The 25,274-nt window shown below is 52.7% G+C and overlaps 1 protein-coding gene and 1 long non-coding RNA gene across 2 annotated transcripts in view; one reads left to right on the plus strand and one right to left on the minus strand.

The window, feature by feature from the left end:
• Positions 1-1,654: 1,654 nt before the first annotated feature.
• On the minus strand, positions 1,655-5,227 carry LOC140640465 (uncharacterized). The gene is made up of 3 exons (XR_012037185.1): positions 5,101-5,227; positions 4,401-4,643; positions 1,655-2,135 (listed from the first exon to the last, which is right to left on the minus strand). It is a non-coding gene; the product is annotated as an uncharacterized lncRNA (long non-coding RNA).
• CYP46A1 (cytochrome P450 family 46 subfamily A member 1) overlaps positions 4,000-25,274 on the plus strand; it is a 28,508-nt gene continuing 7,233 nt past the window's right edge. Inside the window, exons 1-10 of the mRNA XM_072839904.1 lie at positions 4,000-4,232; positions 10,823-10,903; positions 11,445-11,526; positions 18,393-18,466; positions 18,947-19,033; positions 19,991-20,129; positions 20,870-20,980; positions 22,009-22,159; positions 22,368-22,430; positions 24,312-24,384. Of these exons, the coding sequence (XP_072696005.1) occupies positions 4,111-4,232; positions 10,823-10,903; positions 11,445-11,526; positions 18,393-18,466; positions 18,947-19,033; positions 19,991-20,129; positions 20,870-20,980; positions 22,009-22,159; positions 22,368-22,430; positions 24,312-24,384 (983 nt within the window). The 5' untranslated portion in view covers positions 4,000-4,110. The remainder of the gene's footprint in view (positions 4,233-10,822; positions 10,904-11,444; positions 11,527-18,392; positions 18,467-18,946; positions 19,034-19,990; positions 20,130-20,869; positions 20,981-22,008; positions 22,160-22,367; positions 22,431-24,311; positions 24,385-25,274) is intronic.

Raw genomic sequence — 25,274 nt, forward strand, 5'->3', positions numbered from 1 at the left:
TGGGTGGCCCTCCAGAGCAGGGCGGCACCCTGGCCCTACCCAGTGGGGCGACCAGAGCTGTTGGTCCTCCTGGGCCCCAAACAGTGGTGTTGGGGGGTTGTACAGCCTCTTCCTGGGGCTCCTCCATGCCCTTCCCTGCCCTTCCTCACCCTGTTGATCATTCTCCCTTCATGTCAGGGCCTGAGAGCCAAGATGCCATCAGGTGTGGCCTGGGAAGTGGGGCATAAGTGATGGGGGGGGGTGCATCTCCCACTGCTCCTCAGCAGTGATGGCCTGGAGCCACCAGCAGGGCCTCTAGTACCTTCCCCCACGTGGTGGAGTGGTCCAGCCCTCAGCGAGGCCCTTGGGTGGGGTGCTCTTCCCTTCAGTCCTCCTGACCCCTCAGCTCCAAACAAGGCTTAGGCTTCAGCCTGACTCCTGACGAGGAGGCTGACACAGACTCACTGCCCCTTCAGCAGTAACAAGGGAGGATAGCTGACGTTTGCTGAGCACTTACTATGTGCTAGGCACAGTCCTAAAAGTTTTACTTAGTATTCACTCACTCAATCCTCCTGTTAACCTGTAGGAGGCAGCTATGATGCTCACCCTTCATTGTACAGATGTGCAAACTGAGGCCCGGAGAAGCTTCCTTACTTGCCAAACGTCGTGTAGCCAATATTTGAAACCAGGCAGTAGGGCTCTGGAGACCCAGCTTTGGGCCATCACACCGCTGCCTAAAGAGCATTGAATTCAGTGTCGGCCCCAATTCCCATAGGCCCCTGTCATTGTGCAGATGGGGACACAAGCCTAGAAAGAGGCAGAGCCGGCTTCAGACTTGCCGTCCAGTGCTCCTTTCACTCCACTACCTACAGCTGGCTGCCGAGGGAGCATCCACAAGTGACTCTGTCCCCTGGGACTCTGATCCTGCCTCAGAGCCCTCCAGGGTTTCTGGAGATAGGGGTGACCCTGGCCAAGGCTCCCTCTGCTCCCCGTCAACCTCTGCCATCTTTCGCTCTAATCGGGCTTCCAGTCAGCAGTTAGAGTGGTCTCTCAGAACCTGGCCCAGAGAGGGGCCGCCTCCACCCGGTGTCACACAGCTCAGTTTTTGAATCCTTGGAGCCCAAATGGGGCAGGGATGTCCCAGGTGTGGCGTAGCACCCAGGACTGCATCCATGGTGTCAGCCTCGGGTAATGACACTCCGGGTCACCGACGGGGCCTCGTTTATCCCCTGTTTACCTGAACGCCTCCAACAAGCCGGACCCAGGCCGGGGCCTTGGTCCCACATTCCGATGGGAGGCAGCTTTGCACCACTCAAGCGAGGGCAGCTACTCCAGAGCCTGCCTTCAGAGCGGGAAGCCTTCAGAGCCCGCGATCCCGCTCAGCGATTCCTGCTGGGGGACCACTTCTTGCCCGGTGTTTCCAAACTTGAGCAGAAACACTCGTAGGGCTGGTTCACATACCAGTCGCTGGGGGCCTATCAGAGTTTTTGACTCAGTAGATCTCAGCGGGGCTGAGAATTTGCATTGTGACACCGAGTGATGCTAATGCTGTCGACCTAGGGGCCACACTTTGAGAACCACTCCCAACTAGTGCCGTCCGATCATCAGAGCCACATCAGTCACTTTAAATTCTCTAGTAGCCGTGCTAAAAATGTAACACGAAATCAGGGTGAAATGAATTTTAATAAGATATTTTCTTTAACCCAGCATATTTGACAATTATCATTTTATCAGTTAATATACAGACATTAATGAGATTTTAAAAACATTTTTATATCCAATTAGTGTAATCCAGCGTCTGTTCTACACACACACAACATCTCAGCTTGGACTAGCCATGTTTCAAGTGGCTGGACTGGCACCTGTGGCCAGTGGCTACCACATTGAGGACCCTGGAGTCTAGACCTTTCCTGCGAAGGGCCAGGTGGTTGGCCACGTGCTTCCAGGCAGCTCCCTCTGCTGGCGGCTTGTAGTGCTGCCTGCCCAGGCGAAGGGCGCGGAGACCCACCCCAGCCTTGGGGTGCCCTCTCTCTCATCACTCCCCACCTGATCACAGGAGAGCTGGAGAATCAGATGAGGTGGCAGTGGGACAGCAGTAGACTTGATACATGAGGAGGAGATACTGTTGACTCGCCCCAGTCAGCGACAGGGGTGTCCTGTGGGCAGAAATGCCAGTGGGGCCATGGTCGCATTGAGCTACAGGTTACCGGTGTTGAGTGATGCACCAGAGAATGTTAAGGCCCATTCCTCTCCTTCGCTCTAGTTGGACAGGCTCAGGCTCACGGAAGTACCCTGAGGCTTCCCCATGCCCGCCTCGTGTGAGACCCCAGCCTGTGCCCAGAGCAGTTTAGGATCTGGCCCTGTCCTCAAAAAAACAATGGTTGGGGGTCCTTCGTCCAGATTGCCCCCAGCTCCTGGAGCTTTCACAGCCCAGCAGGGGCTCTCTAACCTGCCCACCCCCACCCACCCTCTCTAAGCAGGGCCAGCCAGTGGCTGCTTCTTACCGCCACATGGGGGCAGGCACCACGGCAAGCCAATGCCTCTGAGCCCCAGACTAGTGGTGTCCAGCTCCCTGAGGTGGGTGGGCTGGGTGGGAAGGATGGACGCCCGGGTTGTGGGGGTCCAGGGACAGAAATTCTCTGGGTCCAGCTTTTGTTGTTGTTTTAAGATTTTATTTATTCATGAGCGACACAGAGAGAGGCACAGACACAGGCAGAGGGAGAAGCAGGCTCCAAGTGGGGAGCCCCATGCGGGACCCCGGATCACGCCCTGAGCCAAAGGCAGACGCTCCACCACTGAACCACCCAGGCGTCCCTAGGTCCAGCTGCTAAAGTGTGGTGCTCCCCATCACCCTGCAGGGCACAGAACCCTCACAGTCATGGCCCTGACGGGAGGACCGTCCCTGGCTGCCTTGGGGAAAGAGGTACACAGACCTCTGTTTCCCAGCCCCCCAAACCTCTCCGGGACCGGCCCACGAATGGGGTAGGGGCATGTCCCCTTCCCAGGCACCCGGCAGCCTCAGTCTTTGGGCGCCTCCTTCCCAGCCCGTTGGAGCTTTACCGGTACCAGGAGTGTGCACACTCGGCCCTTCCCATCCGCTGCTCCCAGTCTGGGTGGCCTCCCCAGTGGAGGGGTGAGAACTGGGAGTGCAGAGCTGGGCTTGCTCTGTCACACCCGGACGGGTGGGGAGAAGCGGGTTACATAAACGGAAGGCTCGGCTAGTACTTCACAGATACCCTATGGTCCCCGCGGGCACATGTGTCGCCTTCCCTCCAGGGCCACCTTGCGCACCCAGATTTGCACGGGCCCCACCTGCGGCTCCTTTGGACCTGGGTCGACGCCTCCGACCCGGCTGTTCCTGGGTCTGGGAGGTTCTGGAGGCGCCCAGACGCCGGGAGGGCAGACCCTGGTCCAGCTGTGCGCTCCTCATTTGCAGACACCACCTCCCTGCGTCCCCGGGGTCCTCGCCACCTGCCCCGTGGGCGCCGCGGGGACCGGCCAGGCAGGGGGCACGAGCTTTGGGGGTTGGGGGTTCGAGAGAGGGTGTGGGAACAGTCGGAGGCCTGGAGGCTGGGATGGGGTTCCCGGGAAGGGGCCTAGCACCGGAGAGAGCCGTTATTTGCAGGCGCCCGAGAGAGCGGAACCAGCCAGCGGGACCCAACACCGCCGCCGGGGCAGGAAGCGCGGAGGAATCGGGGTTGCCAAGGACAACGCGTTCTGGGCGGAGCCGCCGTGGGAGCGGAGCTGGAGGGGCCGGGGGCGGGGCCTAGGGAGGCGGGGCCTGGGGAGGCGGGGAGAGGGCGGGGCCCGGGGGGTCTGAGCCAGAAGCGGCGTCGTGATTGGCGGAAATCCCGTGCTCTGGGCGGGGCCTGGGCCGGAGCGGGGCGGGGCCGGGGGCGGGGCCGGGGGCGGGGCCCGGGAGCTGGAGGCGGAGGCGGAGACGCGGTTGGCGGGGCCGGAGCGCCCTGGGCGGGGTCGGGCCGGCGGGGGCGGAGCCGAGCGGGAGTGGGCGGTGCTGGGTCGCGCCGGGCCTGGGGCCGAGGCGGCGCGCGGCGCTGACAGCTGAGTCGGCTCCGGCCTCCCGCCCCCTCGGTGCCCGGCCCCGACCCTGGCCTGGCCTGCCCGGGAGCCATGAGCCCCGGGCTGCTGCTGCTGCTCGGCAGCGCCGTCCTGGTCGCCTTCGGCCTCTGCTGCACCTTCGTGCACCGCGCTCGCAGCCGCTACGAGCACATCCCCGGGCCGCCGCGGCCCAGGTGAGCGGGGGGTGGGGGCGGGGGCCTGGATGGGGCGCTCGAGAGGGGGCCGGGGGGCGCGTCCAAGCCGGCGTGGGGCCGGGGGTCCAGCCTCGCGGTTGCGCGTGGCCGCTGGGAGGCGGCGGCCGGGAGAGGGGCGCTAACTATTCTTAGTAACAAATTACTCACAGCCGCAGCAGCTGCTCGGCGCCCACCGCGCTCTGCTGGGCCCCACAAACGTGATGGCAGCGACAGCCCTGTTAGGTAGGCGCTATTGTTACCCCATCGTTCAGACGAGGAGACTGAGGCGCGCAGAGGCAAAGTCACCTGCCCAAGGTCACACAGTCGGTAAGCCTAGATTTCAGCCCGGGGTCCGCCTTGGCTCTGAAGTGGGCGCTCTTAACTTTGGGACTTGGAACGGGGTCACTCCACCTGGATCGGAACACACTTTCCTTTGGTCACATTCCCCTTTGTATTTCTGTCCTGGTATATGTACCCTTTTTGTCTTCTGCTTAGCACTTCCATCCATCCTTGTCCCCTACCCCCACCTAGCGTTGCCTCCCCCACCCCCCAACCAGAAGCTTACCTTTCTGAAGCTTAAATCAAATGACCTTTCTGAAGCTTAAATCAAATGTGTCATTTCTCTGCTCCAAAAGCTTTCCATCACTTGAGAAGGAAATCTAAATTCTAGATTAAGTCCGTTCTGTGGCCAGCAAGGCCCCTGCTGAGTTCTCAGAACCCCACTCTGTACTGTTCTCATCACCCCCCTCCCTTGCTTGCTCACTGCAACCCCCCTCCTGCAGCTCCAGGGTCGTGCTCTTCCCTGTCCACCCTGTGTAAAGCCCACCTAGCCCGCAACTCCTTAAGGGGCCATCACCCCTGAAGTTACCTTCTGTTCACTTGTTGACTGTCTGTTCACTTGTTGACTGTGTCTGTCTCCCCCTTTAGAATGTGAGCCCCGGGAGGGCAGGGATGCTGTGTGTTCGCTCGTGTATCCCCAGCACCTGGCACATTGCAGACGCTCAATAAATATTTGTTGAATGAATGAATAAACAATGGTAGTAGACACGCTTTTTAAAACCTCAGGACATGAACCTTCTGGAAGGTGCCCACCTCCAGCACAAGCCAGATGACCTGGCATCGGAAGCCTGAATCCCTGTTTGGTGGTTTTGGGAAAGATCTCTGTGGCTGGTGATACAGGGAGGCGATTGTTCCCCCCTGCTGGCCCTCTGTCTTCCCAGGTGCCCTCGCCCACCTTGGGGTCTTCCTTTCCCCATGCTTAGCAGCTCTGTCTTCCATGCCACCTAGATGGTTCTTCCCCTCACCTTCCAGGCGAGGCTTCCATGCTAACTCCTCAGGGAGGTTCCCACCTGCTTCCGTGCCCGAATATATCATGTTCATTTTGTGAACTCTATGTCATTGTAAGAGTTGGGTAATTATTTGTGCAACCTTTTGTTAAGTGTCTGTCTCTCCCATAGGCCTGTGTCTGTCTTGTTCACTGCTTTGTCCCTGACATCTGGCACAGCAGCGGCAGCAGCTGGTACAGGCATAGTAGATACTCGATAAACAGTGATTCAAAGTGGATGGTGGAAGTCGCCTACCAGTTCTGTTAGGTACACTGTCACCCTTCCAACTTTGCAAACCAGCCATCGACAGCTTGGGATTGAATGAGCTTTGTGCTTGTTCGGCTAGGTCTCACCGTGACTTGGTCTTCTCGTAAACCCAAGTGCTTCAAGCACTGCAGATCTGGTCTAATAGGTCTCTTTGTCTCAAGAAGGCAGAACCTTAAATCAAGCCCCTTTCTGCCCCTCGCCTTTATCATTTTTTAAATTGCATTTTTTTTTTATTTATGATAGTCTCACAGAGAGAGAGAGAGAGGCAGAGACACAGGCAGAGGGAGAAGCAGGCTCCATGCAGGGAGCCCAATGTGGGATTCGATCCCGGGTCTCCAGGATCGCGCCCTGGGCCAAAGGCAGGCGCCAAACCGCTGCGCCACCCAGGGATCCCTTAAATTGCATTTTTAAAATGAAATTATGCCATAAAATTTACCCTCTTAAAGGGTCCAATGAGTACTTTTTGGTATAGTGACAGAGTATATCATTCTTAACCACTGGTTCCAGAACATTTTCATCCCCCAAACAGAAACCCAGCACCCGTTAGTTGTCACGCCTCACCTCCCCCCCACCCCTCACCCCCCAGCCCTAGGCAACCACTAATCTGTTTTCTAGATTTGTCTGGATGTTACACATAAATGGAATCATACAATCTGTGGCCTTTTTGTGGCTGGCTTTTTTCACTCAGCATCATGATTTCAAGGTTCATCCTTGTAGTAGTATGTGTCTGTATTTCTTCCCTCTTATACCCGATTTCTCCCCTGAGTCCTACACTGCAGAAGCGACGTGTGACCTACAGGTGCGTGTGGGTGGGTGGGAGAATGGGAGGAGGTTAATTATATAATACTAATTATATAATTAAACGTAATTATAGTTGGGCTCTTTATTCTAAGGAGGTGAACTGAACGATGCATATGCAAAAAGATTTGGGATTAACAGTTGTTTGGTGGTCACATATAAACCTGTGCTAAATGAAAGTTCTGGAGCCTCTTCTAGCTCATGCTTTGGTATCCAAAGCCTGGATCCTCAAACCGTGATTGGCAACACCATGGTTGGCAAGAAGTGTACATATCGGGTCTCTGGTAGTAACGTTTGCCCCTTGGTTGCTTCCAGGCTTTGCCAACTTTCAGGCAAGGATCCCTCTGCCTTACAAGGAGCAGCTGCTGTGCTCTCCCCACCCCTACCCATCTTCCTCCTTATCCAGCAGGTGTCACCAGGATGCCCTCTCCTCCAGGATACCCTCCTGGAGTTCCCCACACACAACATCCTACTGCAACCATCCGTGTAGCGGCTGAAAACTCAGACCCCACCTTTGGGTCCCACACAAACACTTGTGATTTCTTCATTTCCCTGTCACTGCTCTCAGCTTCCTCATCAGCCCCCACTCTCCTGGCAGCGTGGGATGAATGTAAACTTGACAACAGAAAGTTGTCAAGAGAGCGTCTCTCTCTTCCAGTTTTTATTTATTGCAGAATAAGTTTTTCAAGTGCGACTCTTGGGTGGCACTGGTTCCCTACTCCCGTTCCCACTTGCCAAACTGCCCCAGGTGGGGCCCGTTCAACAAATGGCCCTTTGGCTCCTGGCGATGGTGGAGACCCCACCCCTTACTGGCTCTGTTGGGTGGCGCACCCAACCTTGGGTGCCCAGCTGAGCACTCACCACCCCTCCCACTGGCATGGGGCACAGTCATGGCCACTCACCCTCACTCCTGGAGGTGTCCCCCCCCCCAAGCCACTGTGTGGGCTCCCTTCATCCTTGGGGCTGGCCTCACAGTGGACCCTCCAGGTGACCTCTGCTTCTTTACGATCCAAGACTTTGCCCTCAGGAAACCTTGGATTGCCGCTGTGCCAACCACAGTGTTATGGGAAACTGCATGTGCCACGGACCCGGCAGGGCGGAGGATTCTCACCCGCCTCTGTCTCCCGGGGGCAGCCCTGTCATGCTCAGCCTGCCAGCAGGGGCCTGCCTCTGTCCGCCCCCAGCCCCATCCCAGGTTCCACCTCCTGGGAATTCTGCATCCCTTACCTATTTCCAACACCTGGTCTTCCTGCCCGGCCTTTGGCTCCCCAGCGCCCCCTGCAGGGGTCGGAGGGAAGAGGTTTTAGTTTCCATCCGTGCCCGGCAGTGGGACCCCACACTCCTCTGTCCCCTTGGCCCTCTTGGGGTGTCACTCACCTTCTCCCCCAGGTGGCCGTGGGCCCCCGTGCTTACGGCGGAGGCTCCCAGACAGGCCTGGGACAGTGAGGAACGCCTAGATCCTGTTCTCACTCAGGTGGTCCCCAAAAGAACATTCTCCCCCAACGGGCAGCTGTAGGGAGTGACCCTGGATACCAGATTATTCTGGAAATACAGCCAGTCGTGTGGGACTGGTGGAGCAGCGGAAGTTCAGGGCCGCTCACCCCCGTGGGCTTCAGCTGCCCGGCAGCCGCCCTGCACTTCCTTCCTCGTGCATTTGCCGCCCACTCTTGAAGTGTTTCTTGCTTCTCTTCAGTTCCTGCCACCTCCCCCTCGATCCCCACTCCCAGCCTTTCTTCTTGCCTCCTACTTCCCTGAGTAAATGGAGCAGCCTGAGAGAACTTCCTTCCAGGGCTGTGCCGCCACCGCCAGCTACCCCCATCCCTTCCCGGGGCCCACGCGCCCTTCCCACGGGGACCTCAGTGCTTCTGGCCACGGGGAGCCGTCCCCTTGGTTCAGCAACCCTGGCCCCAGCCAGGCCCCCCTCCTGTGCCATCAGTTTTCCTTGTCTCCTGCATCATTCTGATTTTTATATAACATGTTGTAAAACAAAAACAACAAAAAAAACACACACACAAAAATCCATCTCTTCCCTTCCCATTCCCTCCAAATGCCACCCCCTGTCTCTGCACCCCCTCAGCACCCACCCCAAGCCTGTCTATCTTTGGGCCCCATCCTTCCTTCCCTCTCTTGGGCCTGCCACCCCCTGGGGCTCTGGCACCCACCTCTCCGCCCACCCTGCTTTGGCCGAGTGACCTCCCGGGAGCTGCGCCCAGGGTAGCGCTTCCGTCCTGCTCTTGCCCGGGCCCAGGGCAGCGTGGGGTAGTGCCAGCCCCTCCCCTGTCCCGCTCTCTCCGCAGGCTCCCCACTCCACACCCCTGGCTCTCCTTGGGCCTCCCCAGCGGCTCCGGCTCAGTCTCCCTGGCCGGTGGTCCCTTTGCTGCCTGACCGCCTGACTCAGTCCTGGGGTCTCTTCTCTGTCTACACTCGCCCCCCCTTGTGGTCTAATCCAGTTGCTGGGCTGTGAGTGCCGCCTCTCTGCTGAGGACTGTCCCGTTCACATCTCTAGCCTGGCAGGTCAGAAAGCCAGTAGAGCAGGTTACCTCTGGGAGCAACAGAGGTGCAAACCCCCCCTCCCCGGGGAGCTCTGGGAGCTGACCCCACCCAGGTGGAGGTCGCAGGGTCATCTGTGGAGGCTGCTGGGGAGGGGGGTGGCGAGCTGGAACTTCAGGCCCCCCCTTCCTGCAGGCAGAGCCTCAGTGCTGGCCCTCAAAACCCCAACTGCCCGCACGGACAAGGGCATGATGGGGCCTGCTGCCCCCCACCAGCTCCTTCTCAGGCCTCCTCGCCTTAGTAAGTGGCAGCCCCATCCATCCTTGTAATGCTCAGGCCAGGAGACTTGGCTCAGCCTGACAGCGCTCTCACACCCACACCCACAGCAAGTCCGCTTGGCTCCTCCGACAACACGCACTGGAAACCGGGTTCTCGCCTGCACGGGTCTGAGCCCTGTCCCTTCTCACAGCCCCTCACTGGTGTCCCTGCCTCCATTCCTGCCCCCACCCGCCCCATATACTCTCAGCACAGCAGCCGTGAGATGAGCCCTTAGAAACCCGTCAGACCCTGTCTCTGCTCCACTCAAAACCCTCCAGTGGCCCCCATTTCAAGGTCAAAGCAAAAGTTTCAACAACAGTGCACAAGGCTGTTGGTGATCTGCCCCCTACCTTGAGGACCCCATCCCGTGCCACATCGCCCTCAAACACTCCTCTCCAGCCTCAATACCTTCTCCCTGTTCTTCAAACTTACCAAGCACACTCCTACCTCAGGACCTTGGCACCTGCTCTTCCCTTTGCCTGGAATGCTCTTCCCCTATATACCTGGGCAGCCAAGTCCCTCACTTATTACAGCCCAAATGTTACCTTCTTAGAGGGACATTTCTTGACCCGCCTGCAGAAAATAACAACCCCCGTCCTATCTCCACCTCTGATTACCTAACCCCCTGATTTTTCTCCCATCACTCTCCGACTTCATACTTACTTACCTATTTGTTTATTTGCTCTCTATCTCCCTCCAGGAAAGGTGAGGTCTCTGACCCAGAAAACTCGCTCTAGATGGTGTAGTAAGTGAGCTTGTCTGGAATAAGTCACACGGGAGATAGGAAACACCTTAAAAATGTGCCACAAGGTGACACCAGACAGACTTGTTCACATTGTGGTGATCACACCAGACTTACACATCTGCACTGCAGACTGAGCATGACTAAACAATCCCTGGGTGAGAAGGACCTTGGGGTGACCCCGTCCTAGCCGTGCCATGGTGGGCTGATGACCACCTCTCTGGCTGCAGCTCCCCTGCCTGTGGCTAACAAACTACCTTCCTCCAGGTGGTGGGGGCGGCTCAGGTGGAAAGAGGGGTGGAATGGTGCCCAGCATGTAGTGAGTGTTCCGTGGATGTGTCAAGGTAATTGCACACAATACCATTGTTCACTTTGGATGTGCCAGCCCCTGGCCTCTGCACCAGGGAGATGGTTTCATCCTTCTCCATCTCCCCTCAATGGAAAGCTCTGGAGCTGGCCAGACCTGGGTTTGCATCCTGCCTGCATTCCAACCGCCAGGTGCCCCGGAGCCAGTGCCACAACTCCTTGGGCCTCAGTCCTCCCATCTGCGAAGTGGGCCTAATGACGCCGACCTCCCGGAGTCCTGTGGGGGGAGGGAGCACTCTTTAATGGTGACTTCTGGTGATCTTAACGTTTCCTGTTTCTTCTAGTTTCCTTCTAGGACACCTCCCCTACTTCTGGAAAAAGGATGAGGTTTGTGGCCGCGTGCTCCAAGATGTGTTTTTGGATTGGTGGGTCCTGATTGTCGTTTGTTGCCCTTACTCCAGCCCAGGGCCCTCATGCCTCACCCCCCCGCCCCCCCGCCCCCCGGTCAGCGTACACAGTTCCCCCCGCTCGGGACAGGTCACTCCCACCCCCAAAGTTCCTCCCCTGAGTGGAGAGGTAGGAGAGGCTGGTTCAGAAAGCAGCTGACTCTGCCTTTCACCAGCGGTGTGACCTGAGACCGGCCATGAGAAACTCTGAGCCTCAGTTTCTTCATCTGTAAGCTGGGTGGGGTGTGTGACTCCGTCATAGTCAGTGTAGACAATGGTGCTTTACACTTGCAAAAGCATTTTCAAAGGCACGATATCGCTTGGTTCCCAGCAAAGGAGGAGTGTAGCAACCCTACTTCTATGGATGTGGGAACTGAGACCAGTGGGGGGTGTGACCCAGCAGAGAGACCATGTCAAGCCCCTCCTGGGATGGGACACCCTGATCCTCCTGCTGGGTAGTGAGGATGATAGTCACCTCTCCCACAGCTGACAGCTTCCTTTGGGTCATTCTGGTTTCCAGGGCTAAGAAGTATGGCCCCGTTGTGCGGGTCAACGTCTTCCACAAAACCTCGGTCATCGTCACGAGCCCTGAGTCGGTCAAGGTAGGAAGCAGAGTGGATTCCATGGGGAGGGGCCTTCCCTTCCCTGGGTTGTGGGCATGAAACTTGACCCCAGGGACTGTGGGGAAATGTCCCAGAGGCACCAGAGTTTGGGCTGGTTTCCCAAGGATCCAAAAACGTATGGCATCTTTCTCTCTGACCACCCACTGTTTGGGAGTTTTGCCCAGGGGGTGCACACACATTTAGCTAGCTAACCTCCCTCAGCCTTGGTTCTTTCATCTTCAGGGTGGGATCATAACCCCTCTGTCTCTGGGCTATTGTGAGGATTAAATAGCCATTGATTTATTTAATAAATATTCATTTACACAAATATTTATTTAATAAAGGGGCAAAAGACACTTAAACATGCACTTCTTTGTGTATTTCATTATATTAACCCATTTAATCCTCACAGGGAATAAATGACAGTGCTTCATTTCTCACAGTGGGTACGCAGCAGATGTGCAGGGTGGTTCTTGGCATGAGAGCGGGAGAATGCAACTTACGGTCCAGATCAGGAGAAAAGCTGAACGACCATGGTGTCTCTAACAGGATGCTAAAAATCATTTTTAAAAGTTTAATTTCAAATATGGACACAGTTTAAGATTTTTCAAGCATGCTACCAAAAACCATATACAAAGAACTTCATGACGCTCAATGAAAAAAGTTGAACCATATATGTTAATGTGATGAGTTGCATTGGTTAATATTCAAGCGTTAAACCAACCTTGCATTCCCGGTCATGATAAAATTTGCTCATCTTCTGCTAAGAATTTTTGTTTCTATATTTATTATTTTCTTATAATTCCTTTGTCTGGTTTTGGATCAATAGACCTTGAAAGAGGAGTTGGGAATGTCCCCCTTTCTCTGTTTTCTGAAAGAGTTTGTATGACGTGGTGTCATTTCTTCCTTGAATGTTTGATAGGACTCACTGGTGGAGCCATCTGGGCCTGGCATTTTCTCTGAAGGAAGCACCTTTTGTTTTGTTTTAATTAAGTGACTTATGGCCATTCCAATTTTCTGTTTTTCTTGGGTTTGGTAATTTGTGTCTTTCAAGGCATTTGTCCATTTCATCTAATTGTTAAAATTATTGGTATAAAGTTGTCCATAATATTTATTGATTAACTTTTTCATGTCTACTGGCTCTGTGGTGCTATACCCTCTCTCATTCCTGCAGACAGTAATTTGGGTTTTCTCTTATTTTCTTAATCAGGCTTAAAGGTTTATCAATTTTATTCATCTCTTCAAAGAACCTGTTTTTGGTTTTATTGGATTTCTCCATTGTTTGTCCATTTTCTGTTTTATTGATTTCTGCTCTTTAGTGTTTCCTTTCTGCTCTTTGTTATTTCCTTTCCCTCCTTTATGATTTCTTTTCCTTCCTTCTGCTCTTTATTATTTCCATTTTGAGTTTAATTTGTTCTTGTTCAAATTTTTTAAGGTGGGAGTTTAGAAACTTGATTTTAGACCTTGTTTCTTTTCTAATATAAGCACTTACAGCCGAACATCTCCTCATAAGTACTACATTAGCAATATATTTCAATATATTGTACTTTTATTTTCATTTGGTTCAAAACAGTTTCTTTTTCTTTTTTTTTTAAGACTTTATTTATTTCAGAGTGAGAGAGCATAGGAGCAGGGGGAGGGGTGGAGGGAGAAGCAGACTCCCACTGAGAAAGGAGCCCAATGTAGGGTTCAATCCCAGGACTCCGGGATCATGACTTGTGCTGAAGGCAGATGCTTAACCAATTGAGCCACCCAGATGCCCCTCAAAACACTTTCTAACTTCCCTTGTGATTTCTTCTTTGATTCATGGATTATCTAGATGTGTGTTATTCAATTTCTAAATATTATGGTATTTCCAAATACCTTTTGTTATTGATTTCTAGTTTAATTTTTTTTAAACCTCATTCGTTTTTTTAAAATATTTTATTTATTTATTCAGAGAGAGAGAGAGAGAGAGACAGAGACACAGGCAGAGGGAGAAGCAGGCTCCATGCAGGAAGCCTGACGTGGGACTCGATCCCGGGTCTCCAGGATCACATCCCAGGCTGCAGGCGGCACTAAACTGCTGTGCCACCAGGGCTGCTCGATTTCTAGTTTTATTCTATGAGTTCAGAGAAAATACTCTTCATGATTCAATTCACCCAAATGAATTGAAGCTTGTTTTATGACCTCATATATGGTCCATCTTGGTGAATGTTTATGAGCATGTAAAGATTTTTAAAATTTATTTATTCATGAGATACACAGAGAGAGAGGCAGAGACACAGGCAGAGGGAGAAGCAGGCTCCCTATGGGGAGCCCGATGTAGGACTGGATCCCAGGGCTCCAGGATAATGCCCTGAGCCAAGACAGATGCTTAACCACTGAGTCACACAGGCATCTCTGTTTATGAGCACTTAAAAAGAATGTATATTCTATGATTGTTGAATGGAATGTTTTAGAAATATCAGTTACGAGAAGTCGGTTGATAGTATTAACCAAATCTTCTAAATCCTCACTAATTTTCTGTAGTTGTTTTAACAATTACTTGGAGAGGAATGTTGAACTCTCCAACCAGAATCATGAGTTTTTCTATTTCTGTATTTGGTTCTATCAATTTTGCTTCATGCATTTTGGAGTTCTGTTATTAGGTGTGCACACATTGAAGACTGATGTGTCTTTGTGATTAATTGACCCTTGTGTCTTTAGAAATGTCCTCCTAATTTATCCTTGGTGATATTCCATTTCTTGAGGACATTTTGTCTAATATTAACAGAGCCACTCCAGTTAGTGTTGCTTGGTGTATCTTTTGCTATCCTTTTATTTTTAACCTATCTCTGGGTTTTTATATTTATTTATTTGTTTGTTTTAAAAATTTATTTATTTATTTGAGAGAGAGAGAGAGAGAACGAACGAGTAGAGTCGAGAGGGAGAAATGGCCTCCTGGCAAAGCTGGGAGCCCAATGTGGGGCTCGATCCCAGGACCCTGGGATCATGTCCTGAGCCAAAGGTAGACACTTAATCAACTGAGCCACCCAGGCCCCCCTGGGTTTTTATATTTAGAGTGGGTTTTGTATAAATAGCATATAGTTGGATTTTGCTGTTTTATAGTCTCAAAATCTCTTCCTTTTAATTGGAGTGCTTAGGTTATTTATATTTATTGTAATTATTGAAATGCTGAGGTTTACAGCTACCATGCTGTTATTTGCTCTCGTCTTATCTGTTGTTTGTCCCCTCTTCTCCTTTCTTGCCTTCTTTTGGATTGAATATGTTTTTTTTTTTAAAGATTTTATTTATTTTGTCATGAGAGATACAGAGAGAGAGAGAGAGGCAGAGACATAGGCAGAGGGAGAAGCAGGCTCCATATGGGGAGCCTGATGTGAGACTCAATCCTGGGACTCCAGGATCATGTCCTGGGCCGAAGACAGGCTCTAAACTGCTGAGCCACCCAGGGATCCCCATGATTGAATATGTTTCAGTATTCTATTTTATCTCTACTATTTGCTTATTAGATCTCCTTCTTTCTCTCTTAGTAGTTGTCCTAGGATTTATAGTATAATCTTTAACTTAGTCTATCTTCAAATAAAATACTACTTAATCTCTGTTTACTTTTAAGATTTTCTGTTTACCACTGGTGTCAGGAACTTGATTATGATCCACTTTGGTGTACTGTTCTTTTTTTTTTAAGGTTTTATTTATTTATTCATGAGAGACACAGAGAGAGAGAGGCAGAGACATAGGCAGCGGAAGAAGCAGGCTCCATGCAGGGGGCCCAATGCAGGACTTGATCCCAGGGCTCCAGGATCATGTGCTGAGCCAAAAGCAGACACTTAACCACTGAGCCACCCAGGTGTCCCATGTTCTTTTTTTTTTTCTTTTGTCCCATGTTCTTTTTGTTAATGCTATGTAGGAGTCTTTGAACTTCTTGGATATGTGGGCTACTTGAGCATATTTTCAATATTTGTAACAAATGTGTAAAAGTTCCTGTCTGCAAACTCCATCATCTCTGTTATTTCTGGGCCTGGTTGTAGGTAGATTTTTCCACTCTTTGGCATGTCTAGTGATTTCATATTGGATCCTGAACATTGTCAGTTGTACATTTTGGAGTGCTCAATTTTGTCTTATTCTTTTGAAGGGTGCTGGAATCCATTTTGGCAGATGGTAAAGTTATCTGTGGATCAGTTTGATCCTTTCCAGGTTTGCTTGAAGGCTCTTGTAGGGTTGGTCTAGGGTCGAATTTTACTCTAGCATTAGCTTAGCCCCACTACTAAGGAGTGACTCTTCTGGGGACCATGTAAAGGCCTTATGTCTGAGGTTTAACTCTGGCCAGTGGGAACTTGAACAGTACTTGGCCTGCATAAGCTCTGAGAATCGTTCAGCATATAATTACTCAATAATCCTCCTTTTTCCTGGAAGTTTTTTTTTTTTTTTTAGATTTTATTTATTTATTCATGAGAGACACAGAGAGAGAAGCAGAGACATAGGCAGAGGGAGAAGTAGGCTCCCTGCATGGAGCCTGATGTGGGACACGATCCCAGGACCCTGGGATCATGACCTGAGCCAAAGACAGGTGCTCAACCACTGAGCCACCCAGGCATCCACAGAAGTTGTTTTAAACTTAGTCTTGTGTTCACTGTACATGTGCCCAGGTTGGTAGTCATCCAAAGGTGTAGGGATCCTATGCAGATTTCTGCACAAGAGCCCTTTGTATGCATAGCTCCCTCCCCTTAGTTCCTCTGCTCTACAAATTCTAGTCTCCTCTGATCTGTCTGGACTCTGATTTCTGTCTCATCAATTTGGTAAGCCTGCTGGGCTATACTTGAGTTTTATCTTTTAGAGCCTTTATCCTGAAATTGCAGAAAGCTGGAGTAATTAATCTTTGGTCGTAGGCTCACATCTTTTTTTTTTTTCTCTTTTCCTTCTCTTAGGATTCACAATCCTGTACTTCCTGTTGATTAGTATCTGAAAAGAGACATTTCATGCATTTTGCCTTTTTTAAAAAAAGATTTTATTTATTTGAGAGAGAGAGAGAGAGAGAGAAACAGCACAAGCAGGGAGAAGGGCAGAGGGAGAAGGAGGGGTAGACTGTCCACTGAGCAGGGAGCCGGATGCAGGGCTCAATCCCAGGACTCTGGGACCATGACTTGAGCCAAAGGCAGACTGAGCCACCCAGGCACCTACCTATTGTTTTTTATTGCTTATGGCAGCAGGGCAAGTGCCCAGCAGTTGTCCCTTAGTGCACAGAAGATTGCAATCAGTGTGGACAACCAGGGAAGGGAGCAAGGTGCTGAGGATGTCCCACATGCCCCTCATGTCCCAAAACCTAGCTCATTGGGCCTTCAAAGGATCCCCAGGCCCAGGGATAGCAGACACAGGGACACCTGACTATGGGGACCCCTGATTGGAGTCTGTGCTGAGGCTGCTGTGCTTCAGTGTGGGGACTCCTCAGTTTAGGTTGGGAGGGTTGGCACAGACCTTGGACTATTTAAAAATGTTTGAGAGGTCCTGGGAGTTGGGCCTTTACTCTCATGGGGACAGAACCTGCAGGAGACGGTAGTGGTTTATAAGTTGGTTTATAAATGACAGCATTTGGGTGAGGGTGGGGTCCCCAGGATATGGCTCATGACCCAAAGTCAGCCATTTTGGACATTTTCTTTCAGCTGAAAAATTGATATTAGGCCTCTGAGCTAAGCTCCCAGATACCAGAAGCTCCTGGATTAATGTACAGTCAAGATATCGCCTTGCTGCTTCCTAGTGCCTCCAGGGTAAAGTTCAGTGATTCATAGGCAGGCCTCTGGGATCCAGCTCCCCTGCTGCGCCTCCCCACTTGTCACTCTGCCTGAAGGCAGCACATGACCTGGGCTTCCCCTCCCTGCATCACAGCCTTCTCTTCCCTCTCTCCTGTAGCAAATTGCCTGGATTCAAATCCTATGTCCACCATTCACCATGTGCATGACCTTGGGCATTTAAAAATCTCAGTTTCTCCATCATATAGAAGATGAGCATAAAAATGGCACCTATCTCTTAGGGTTGCCTGCACACTAAGTGAGCTACACTCATGATGATGCAGATGTGCACCTGCCATTTATGGAACACCTGATGTGTCTCAGTGTTCTCAGACTTTTCGTATAGAGCAGATTTTTCTCTACAGCAACCTTTCCAGGCAGGCACGCTTCTTATCCCCAATATGTGAGACGAGGAAGCAGAGGAGATGAGTAGTTTGCCTGTGGTCATAAAGTTAGCAAGTGGTGGAGTGAAGATGCTGAGTCTGGATCCAAATTCAAACCAGCTGACTCCACAGCCTGAGCTGTTAACCCCTTGACTGTACTGGTTCAAGAGCTGTCAGCTAATGTTATTATTGCTACCATCCAGCTTGTGATAAGGCAAGTTGATCTTTCCTCCAGGAAGCCTTCCTTGACTCCTATGGCTGGGTTGGCACTAGTTATACTAAATCTGTGCCCAGGGTCTCTCCCTTATCTCAGAAGCCCTCCCTCTGGGCTTCTCCCTTCCCCTGCTCTGGTTGCAGAGCAGCACTTGCCTTTTCTTGTTTTCATGATTTAGAAGGCGATGTAGTGTGAGGGCCATGCCATGCTTGGGCATTGAAGTGAGGACCCCCCACCGCACCACTCCAGCTGTGTTGCCACAGGAATATCACTTCACTCCTCTATGTCCTGCTTTCCTCATCCCCAAACAAGATGCTATTGCTTGAAGACAGGACTTCTGCAGGGTTAGGGTGAGATTGTGCTTGACGAAGTGTTCACACCACAGCGGGCACTCAGTTAAAAGGGATTGTTGGGGTGTGTTTCACAAGAGCCCAGAAAACTACTGAGTCCTTTGCAGCCTCTCATGGGTGCACGAGCTCATGTTGGCTTTTTGGGAATGTTTAGAAGTTCCTGATGTCCACCAAGTACAACAAGGACTCCAAGATGTACCACGCAATCCAGACTGTGTTTGGTGAGAGGTAAGGCACCAGGAGGGGTCGGGGGGGGGGGGGCCTGGAAAGCCTCTAGCTACAAACAGAGGGCCATGGGGCCCAGGGTGTTGGGTGTAGCATGAAGGCCCGAGCCCTGACTGCGAGGCACACAGCAGATGCCCCTAAATGGTAGCCACCGCTCTTGTCATTGTCACCTTCTTTCTCCTCTTTTCCCCTCGGGATAGTAGGTGGGCAGGTTGAGGGGGTTGCAAGGTTGGGGCATGTGATCTCCCAATTTCTTATTGATTGACTGATTGATTGTGGCAAAATTCACAAAAGTCATCATTTTGACCATGTTGGTTACAACTCAGTGGCATGTGGTCCATTCATGGTGTGGTGTAACCATCACCACTAAGTAGTTCAGGAACATTTCCATCATCCCAAAAGGTGACCCTGTCCCTATCAAGCCATCAATCAGTCCCCTTTCCCCCCTCCCTGTTTCTCATGTCAAGCATTTGTCTCCCGCAGACTGTTTGGCCAAGGCTTGGTATCTGAATGTGACTATGAGCGCTGGCACAAGCAGCGCAGGGTCATGGACCTGGCCTTCAGCCGCAGGTGAGTGGATCCAAGATGGTAGGCCTTGGGAAGGGGGTGGGCTTCACGGGACGGGGTCTCACCCTGGCTGAAGGGAGAGAGGTGGGGGCATTAGTAGAGAGAGAGAGAGAGAGCAAAGCAGGCTGCTGGGGATGCAGGCTGAGCATCAAAGGCCAAGTGACACAAGTGACAGTGATGCCTGGGGTGCGAGTTCTGGGGTCCCAGAACTTCCCCACTCAGACCTCATCACTCCTCCCCCGGGCTTTTTCTTTTTTTTTTTTTTTAAAGATTTTATTTATTTATTCATGAGAGACACACACAGAGAGAGAGAGAGAGAGAGGCAGAGACACAGGCAGAAGGAGAAGCAGGCTCCATGCAGGGAGCCCGAAGTGGGACTCAATCCCATGTTTCCAGGATCACTCCCTGGGCTGAAGGTGGTGCTAAACCACTGAGCCACTGGGGCTGCCCGGCTTTTTATTTTCTTTATTATAGTTCTCACTTTTGGTAGCATTTTACCTTTTAAATAACTTTTATTGAGATACGGTTTCCATACCATACAATTCATCACTTAAAATCAAGTGGGTTTTCATAAATTAACAAAATTGCACAACCATCACCACGGTCCATTTTTAGAATACTTTCATCACCCCCCAAAAAGCAGGCACTCCCCGTTTCCCCTCAGTGACCTCAGCACCTGGCAACCACTAATCTACTTTCTGTCTCTATGGATTTTCATATTCCAGACATTTCTTATACATGGAATCGTATAACATCTCTTTTGTGCCTGGCTTCTTTCACTTAGCATAGCTTTCTGAGGGTCATCCATGCCAAAGCATGTCTCAGAACTTCCTTTTTTTTATTATCAAATGAAATTCCATTGTACTGGACACAGCACATTTTGCTTATCCATTCACCAGTTGATAGACATTTGAATTGTTTCCAGTTTCTTGGCTATCTCAACGAATGCTGTTTCCCCAGCTCCTTGGTCAGCTTGATGGAAACGTTCAATGAGAAAGCCGAGCAGCTGGTGGAGATTCTGGAGGCCAAGGCAGATGGGCAGACCCCGGTGTCCATGCAGGACATGCTGACCTGCACCACCATGGACATCCTGGCCAAGGTGATGGGAGGCCGCTGGGCATGGGAGCAGGGGTGCCATATGGGGCAGAGGGCTGCTCTTCTCTCCTCCTCCCTTGCCTTGCATTCCTCCTCTCTCCTCCTCCTCCACGCATCAGCCCCTTCTCTGGGTGAAGAGCTTCATATCACCTTGAATATTCAAAACGAGCGCATGCGAGACCGCAGCTACTAACTCATTCTCTGCGAATGGACCCTGAGAGTGTGGGGACCGGGCCTGTGTCTGGTCAGTGGCGGAAGCTGGACTGGATCTCAGGTCTGCCTGCCTCCCAGCCCAAAGCCTACCTCTTCCCCTAGTGCCTGCCCTGGATCTGGCTTGGCTCTGCACCCTGGTAGGCCCAGCAGTGGCCCAATAACCCCCCACCCAGCCAAGGGCACCCCAGGCAGCTGGAATGCAGACCTAGTGACTGAAGGGTCCTTGTCACCCAGTAATTCACTGGGAGGCTGGGATAGAAGGGACACCAAGGAAGGCTCCATTTCTAGGGAAATGCATCTTCTCAAGGAAGGAAGCCAAGGTTTGTGGAGTGGCTGCTGTGTGCTATGTAGTCCTCACCACATCCCACAGGGTTGGAATCACCATGGGTCATTGTAAGGAGTCCACGACACGATGCGCACAAACCCTTAGCCCAGGGCCTGGGTCTCTAGCTGAGCGGTGCCAGGTTCTGCTCCGCGTCTTCGTCTTCCCACCCACACCCAGGGATGACCTCTCCCTTCTCTCTCCCCCAGGCAGCTTTTGGGATGGAGACAGGCATGCTGCTGGGGGCCCAGAAACCTCTGTCTCGGAAGGTGAAACTGATCCTGGAGGGTATTACCGCATCTCGCAACACGCTGGCGAAGGTACAGCCTCCAGCCCCTCCGGTGACCAGCCACCAGAGCTGGCCTTGTCCTAATTTGCCAGAGCACCTCCTCCGGTGACCTTTTTTCAGAATGGGGTTTGAGTTCCGGTATGATTGAAGTGACTTCTGAATCAGGATTTGCGAATATCACCTAAAGTAGAGAATCAAAGTCAAAGTGGTTTAAATAAATTAGGAGTTCATCTTTTTTTTTTTTTAAGATTTTATTTATTCATGAGAGACACAGATAAAGAGAAAGAGAGAGAGAGGCAGAGACACAGGCAGAGGGAGAAGCAGGCCCCATGCAGGGAGCCCGACGTGGGACTCGATCCCAGGACCCTGGGATCACGCCCTGGGCCGAAGGCAGACACTCAACCGCTGAGCCACGCAGGCGCCCCGGAGTTAATCTTTCTCTCATGTGAAATGATCCTGAAGCAGGCAATCTAGGGTGGCTGTGATAGCACCACAATGCCAGATGTTTCCAGAACATTTTGTCTTTCTGTTCCGCTGTCTCCAGCACATCACCTCATTGTTATAAGATGGCTGCTGCAGCTCCAGCCATCACCCCTGGCATGAAGGAGGAAGAAAGGAGAAAGGTGGTCCTTGATTCCCAGATAGATGCCCAGGGCCCCCTCCTGGTCCCGGGGACTTCAGCCCCTGAGCTTGGAGTCCCCTGATGCCACCCCGTCTTTTCTGCACTTGATTCCGCCTCACTCCCCTCTGGCTGTGGTTTCCTCCTTCCACACAGTCCTAGCCACCTCCATCCTTCAGGGATCCCTTCTTATTTTCCGGGCATCCTTCCCATCCCACCTAGGGATTTGGTACAGGAAGGGGGAGCGGTGTTTGGGCTCAGCCTGCCGTGTCGATCAAGTCTCCTTGGCTACTTTATCTGTTCTAGAATGTTCTTGCCGTCTTCCCACCTCCCAGCTTGCCGGTGCTGCTGTGGGTTCCTAAAGGCGTTTCGGAGCTGGGGGAGAGGGAGAGGTTGACCCACGCGCTCGGTCGGCGCCCTGAGTGGGAGTTCTTGTTCAGTTTATGCCAGGGAAGTGGAAGCAGCTCCGCGAGATCCGAGAGAGCATTCGCTTTCTGCGCCAGGTTGGCAAGGACTGGGTCCAGCGGCGCCGGGAGGCCCTGAAGAGGGGGGAGGACGTCCCTGCCGACATCCTCACACAGATCCTCAAAGGTCCGAGGGCTCCCGCGTGGGCCGTGGGCCGGGCCGGGCGGCAGGGGTGCCACCTGTCGGGGCGGCTGACCGTGCTCCACTCCGGGGGTCTCCCCCTGGCTTCGGGGAGAAGGGCTTTGGTTGTTTGCTGAGCGGCGGGTGGAGGGGGCGGGGGGCACGAGGGAGGCAGGCGTCTGCGGCTGGGCCCTGAACCCTCCTTGTCTTTCAGCTGAAGAGGGAGCCCAGGACGATGAGATCCTGCTGGACAACTTCGTCACCTTCTTCATTGCTGGTTGGTAGCTGGGCGGTGAGGCCGAGGGCTCGGGCTTTGCAGAGGTGGTGGCCACCGGGCACCCCCCTCAACCTTGACTCCGGGAGGTGTCTCGGGCTGTCTGCACAGAGCTCCGCTGCAGGGCTGAGGGGCTGAGGGGCTGAGCTGGGGGGGTGGTTCTCTCTGCTTGGGGAGGTCCAGGGGGCCTTCTTGGGGGCCGCTGAGCTGCTCATGGAGCTGGCAACTGTGAGGGGTCATGGAGCTGCCTTGCTGCGCTCAGCAGAGCTTGGCCGCGTGGACTCAGGGCTCCGCCCCACTCAGGATTTGTGGGGAGGCCCTCGTTAGACCAGCACGAAAAGATGTGCCAGGCAACTTCATTCTTTCGCTCATCAAATATTTTTTTAGAGATTTTGTTTATTTATTTGAGAGAGAGAGAGCGAGCCTGAGGAGGTAGGGGGGCAGAGGGAGAAGCAGGCTCCTTGCTGAGCAGGGAGCCCGACACGGGGCTTGATCCCAGGACCCTGAGATCATGACCTGAGCTAAAGGCAGATGCTTCACCGACTGAGCCGCCCACGCACCCCCCATCAAATATTTTTGAGCATCTTTCTTTATCCAGAAAACTTATCCTTCAGTGATTCCTCACATACCTCTTCTTTGGGGAAGCCCTCAGTGATTGCCCGATTGCCCCAGGCTCCCAGGTAGAAGCTCTCCACGGCGCCCAGAGCTCTTCTCTGCCCACGACTCCCAGGGTTACACCCTATACTCACTGTGGCAATTCTAGGAGGCCCAAGGTCTTCCTCGCCAGATTGCAGGCCTGGTGAGCCAGGGGCTAGTAGATTTTTGGAGGAGGGAGCACACAAGCCTGCCTCTCCCGCAAGAGGGAGAAAAGGCCTGAGAGAGGAGGAGGGCCACCTCGAGGATGGGGAGGAGGAGGGACGTGCACGCAGAATCCCAGATGCCCTGGAGAGAGTTGGGGTCAGAGCTAGACTTCAGGGCCTTGTTCCCTGTTCCCACCTCACAAAGTGTGGGCTGAACAAAGAATGACCGGCCTCGTCCTGCGAGCTGGGAACCCAGGTGCTGGATAGGGCTTCTCCATGGGCTGGCGCTGTGGCCCCAGGCCTGGTTCCTCATCTCTAAAGTGGGGGCCTGGAGGGGCTCCCCAGACTTCCATCCAGCCCGCCAATGAGGGTTTAGTGACCCCCTTCAGTCCCTACAGCTCCACCCCTGCACCCTGTGTGCAGACACTGCACCTACTGGCCACCAAGTATAGGCTCCGGAGGCCAGCACGCCCCAGACCCCTGGCTGGCAGTGGTTGCCACCTAATAAGCCACTTACCCTGCAGAGGGAATGCATGGGACTCAGGTGTTCCCTTCCTGGCCTAGCTGGAGGCTTTGGACTGGACCGGGTGCAGCCAGAACTCAGAACTGGTCCTCCTGCACAAACCGTGCCCTCTCGGGGGGAAGCCCCCATCGGCCCAGTCATGACGCTGGAGGTGCATCCTCTCCAGGCCTCAGGGGTGGTGCCTGCGGCCTGGAGACAACACAGGGAAGCCTTGTTTGACTTGAATCCCAGTTCCTGTTGGGTGGCCTGAGAGAGACACTCTACTCTCAGCCTCAGCTTTGTCTTGGGCAAACTGGGGATGAAAATCCCTCCAGGCCAGTCAAGGCTCAAGCATGGTTGGAGGAAGGAGCTTTAAGGGTGTGAAAACCAGATGCATGGGGGCAGAGGCCACTTACTGGCTGGCACAGGGGCTCTATGGGTGGCAGCTTGTCTCCTTCGTATCTGTGCGCCTAGCTCAGCTGCAGGGGGAGAAGGGAGGGCCTGAACTGCCACCGAGGGCTTCGGGGTCTCAGAGGCAGTGGGGCTGGGCCCATGTGGAAGTCCTGTTCTCCTTTCCCACAGGCCACGAGACCTCTGCCAATCATTTGGCATTCACGGTGATGGAGCTGTCCCGCCAGCCTGAGATCTTGGCGAGGTATGGAATGGGGAGACTGGGTGGGGGGTGGCTCCCCTGGAAGCTGGTGAAGGGACTAAGGTCTTATTCCTAGAAGACAACCAGCTCCAGCCTCCCACGGCTGAGCCTCCTCCAGCGTGTCCTGTTTCTCTTCACCCCAGGGCCTTTGCACATGCCAGTCCCTCTTGTGGAGCTCCTCTCCCTGCTTTTTTCTTGGGGAACTCCATGTCCACCCCCACAGAAGCCTTCTCCTACCCCTCAAGTAGTCCTTCTGCATCTTCCCCTCCTAGACTCCTCCCAGCTCATGAATGCATCTTCTCCTGGGACTCTCTGCTTTGAGTCTATTTTAGTCATGAAACTAGAAGTTCCGATAAAGCAGGGACCGTGGCTCTTTCCCTCCCCATGCTGTGCTCAGTGCTTGGCGGGGGGCTGGCCCCGAGAACTGAGCAGAACCCCCACTCAGTGTGGAGGAATGGCTCATCCTCAGCTGGTGAGACAAAGGAGGGCTCCAGGAGATGGCATTTGAGCTGGCCCATTGGTTTCCTTAAACACAAACAGGTTCCCTTGAGGACCATTGCACGGACCAGCTGTGCCAGCATGAAAGCACTCTGAAAACCCCGACAGGCTCAGTATAAAATGGTTGGGGTTTTAAATATCTCTATAATAGTAATATTTTCTCTAAAAATTTGGAAAAAGCAGAAAAGCTAAAATAATAATAGTAGTTATTAGTAAATAATAGTAAAATTAATAATTGTAATTCCACCCGCTGCCCAACCCTTAGGAGCAATTCACAATTAACTACGGAATTTCACCGCGTGTTTTAAAACGTCGCCCCACATTGTTGTAAATTCTTCTCCCAAATCCACTCTTTTTTTTTTTTTAAGATTTTATTTATTTATTTATGAGAGACA

This window comes from Canis lupus, chromosome 9, assembly GCF_048164855.1.
Source record: "Canis lupus baileyi chromosome 9, mCanLup2.hap1, whole genome shotgun sequence".
NCBI lineage: Eukaryota > Metazoa > Chordata > Mammalia > Carnivora > Canidae > Canis > Canis lupus.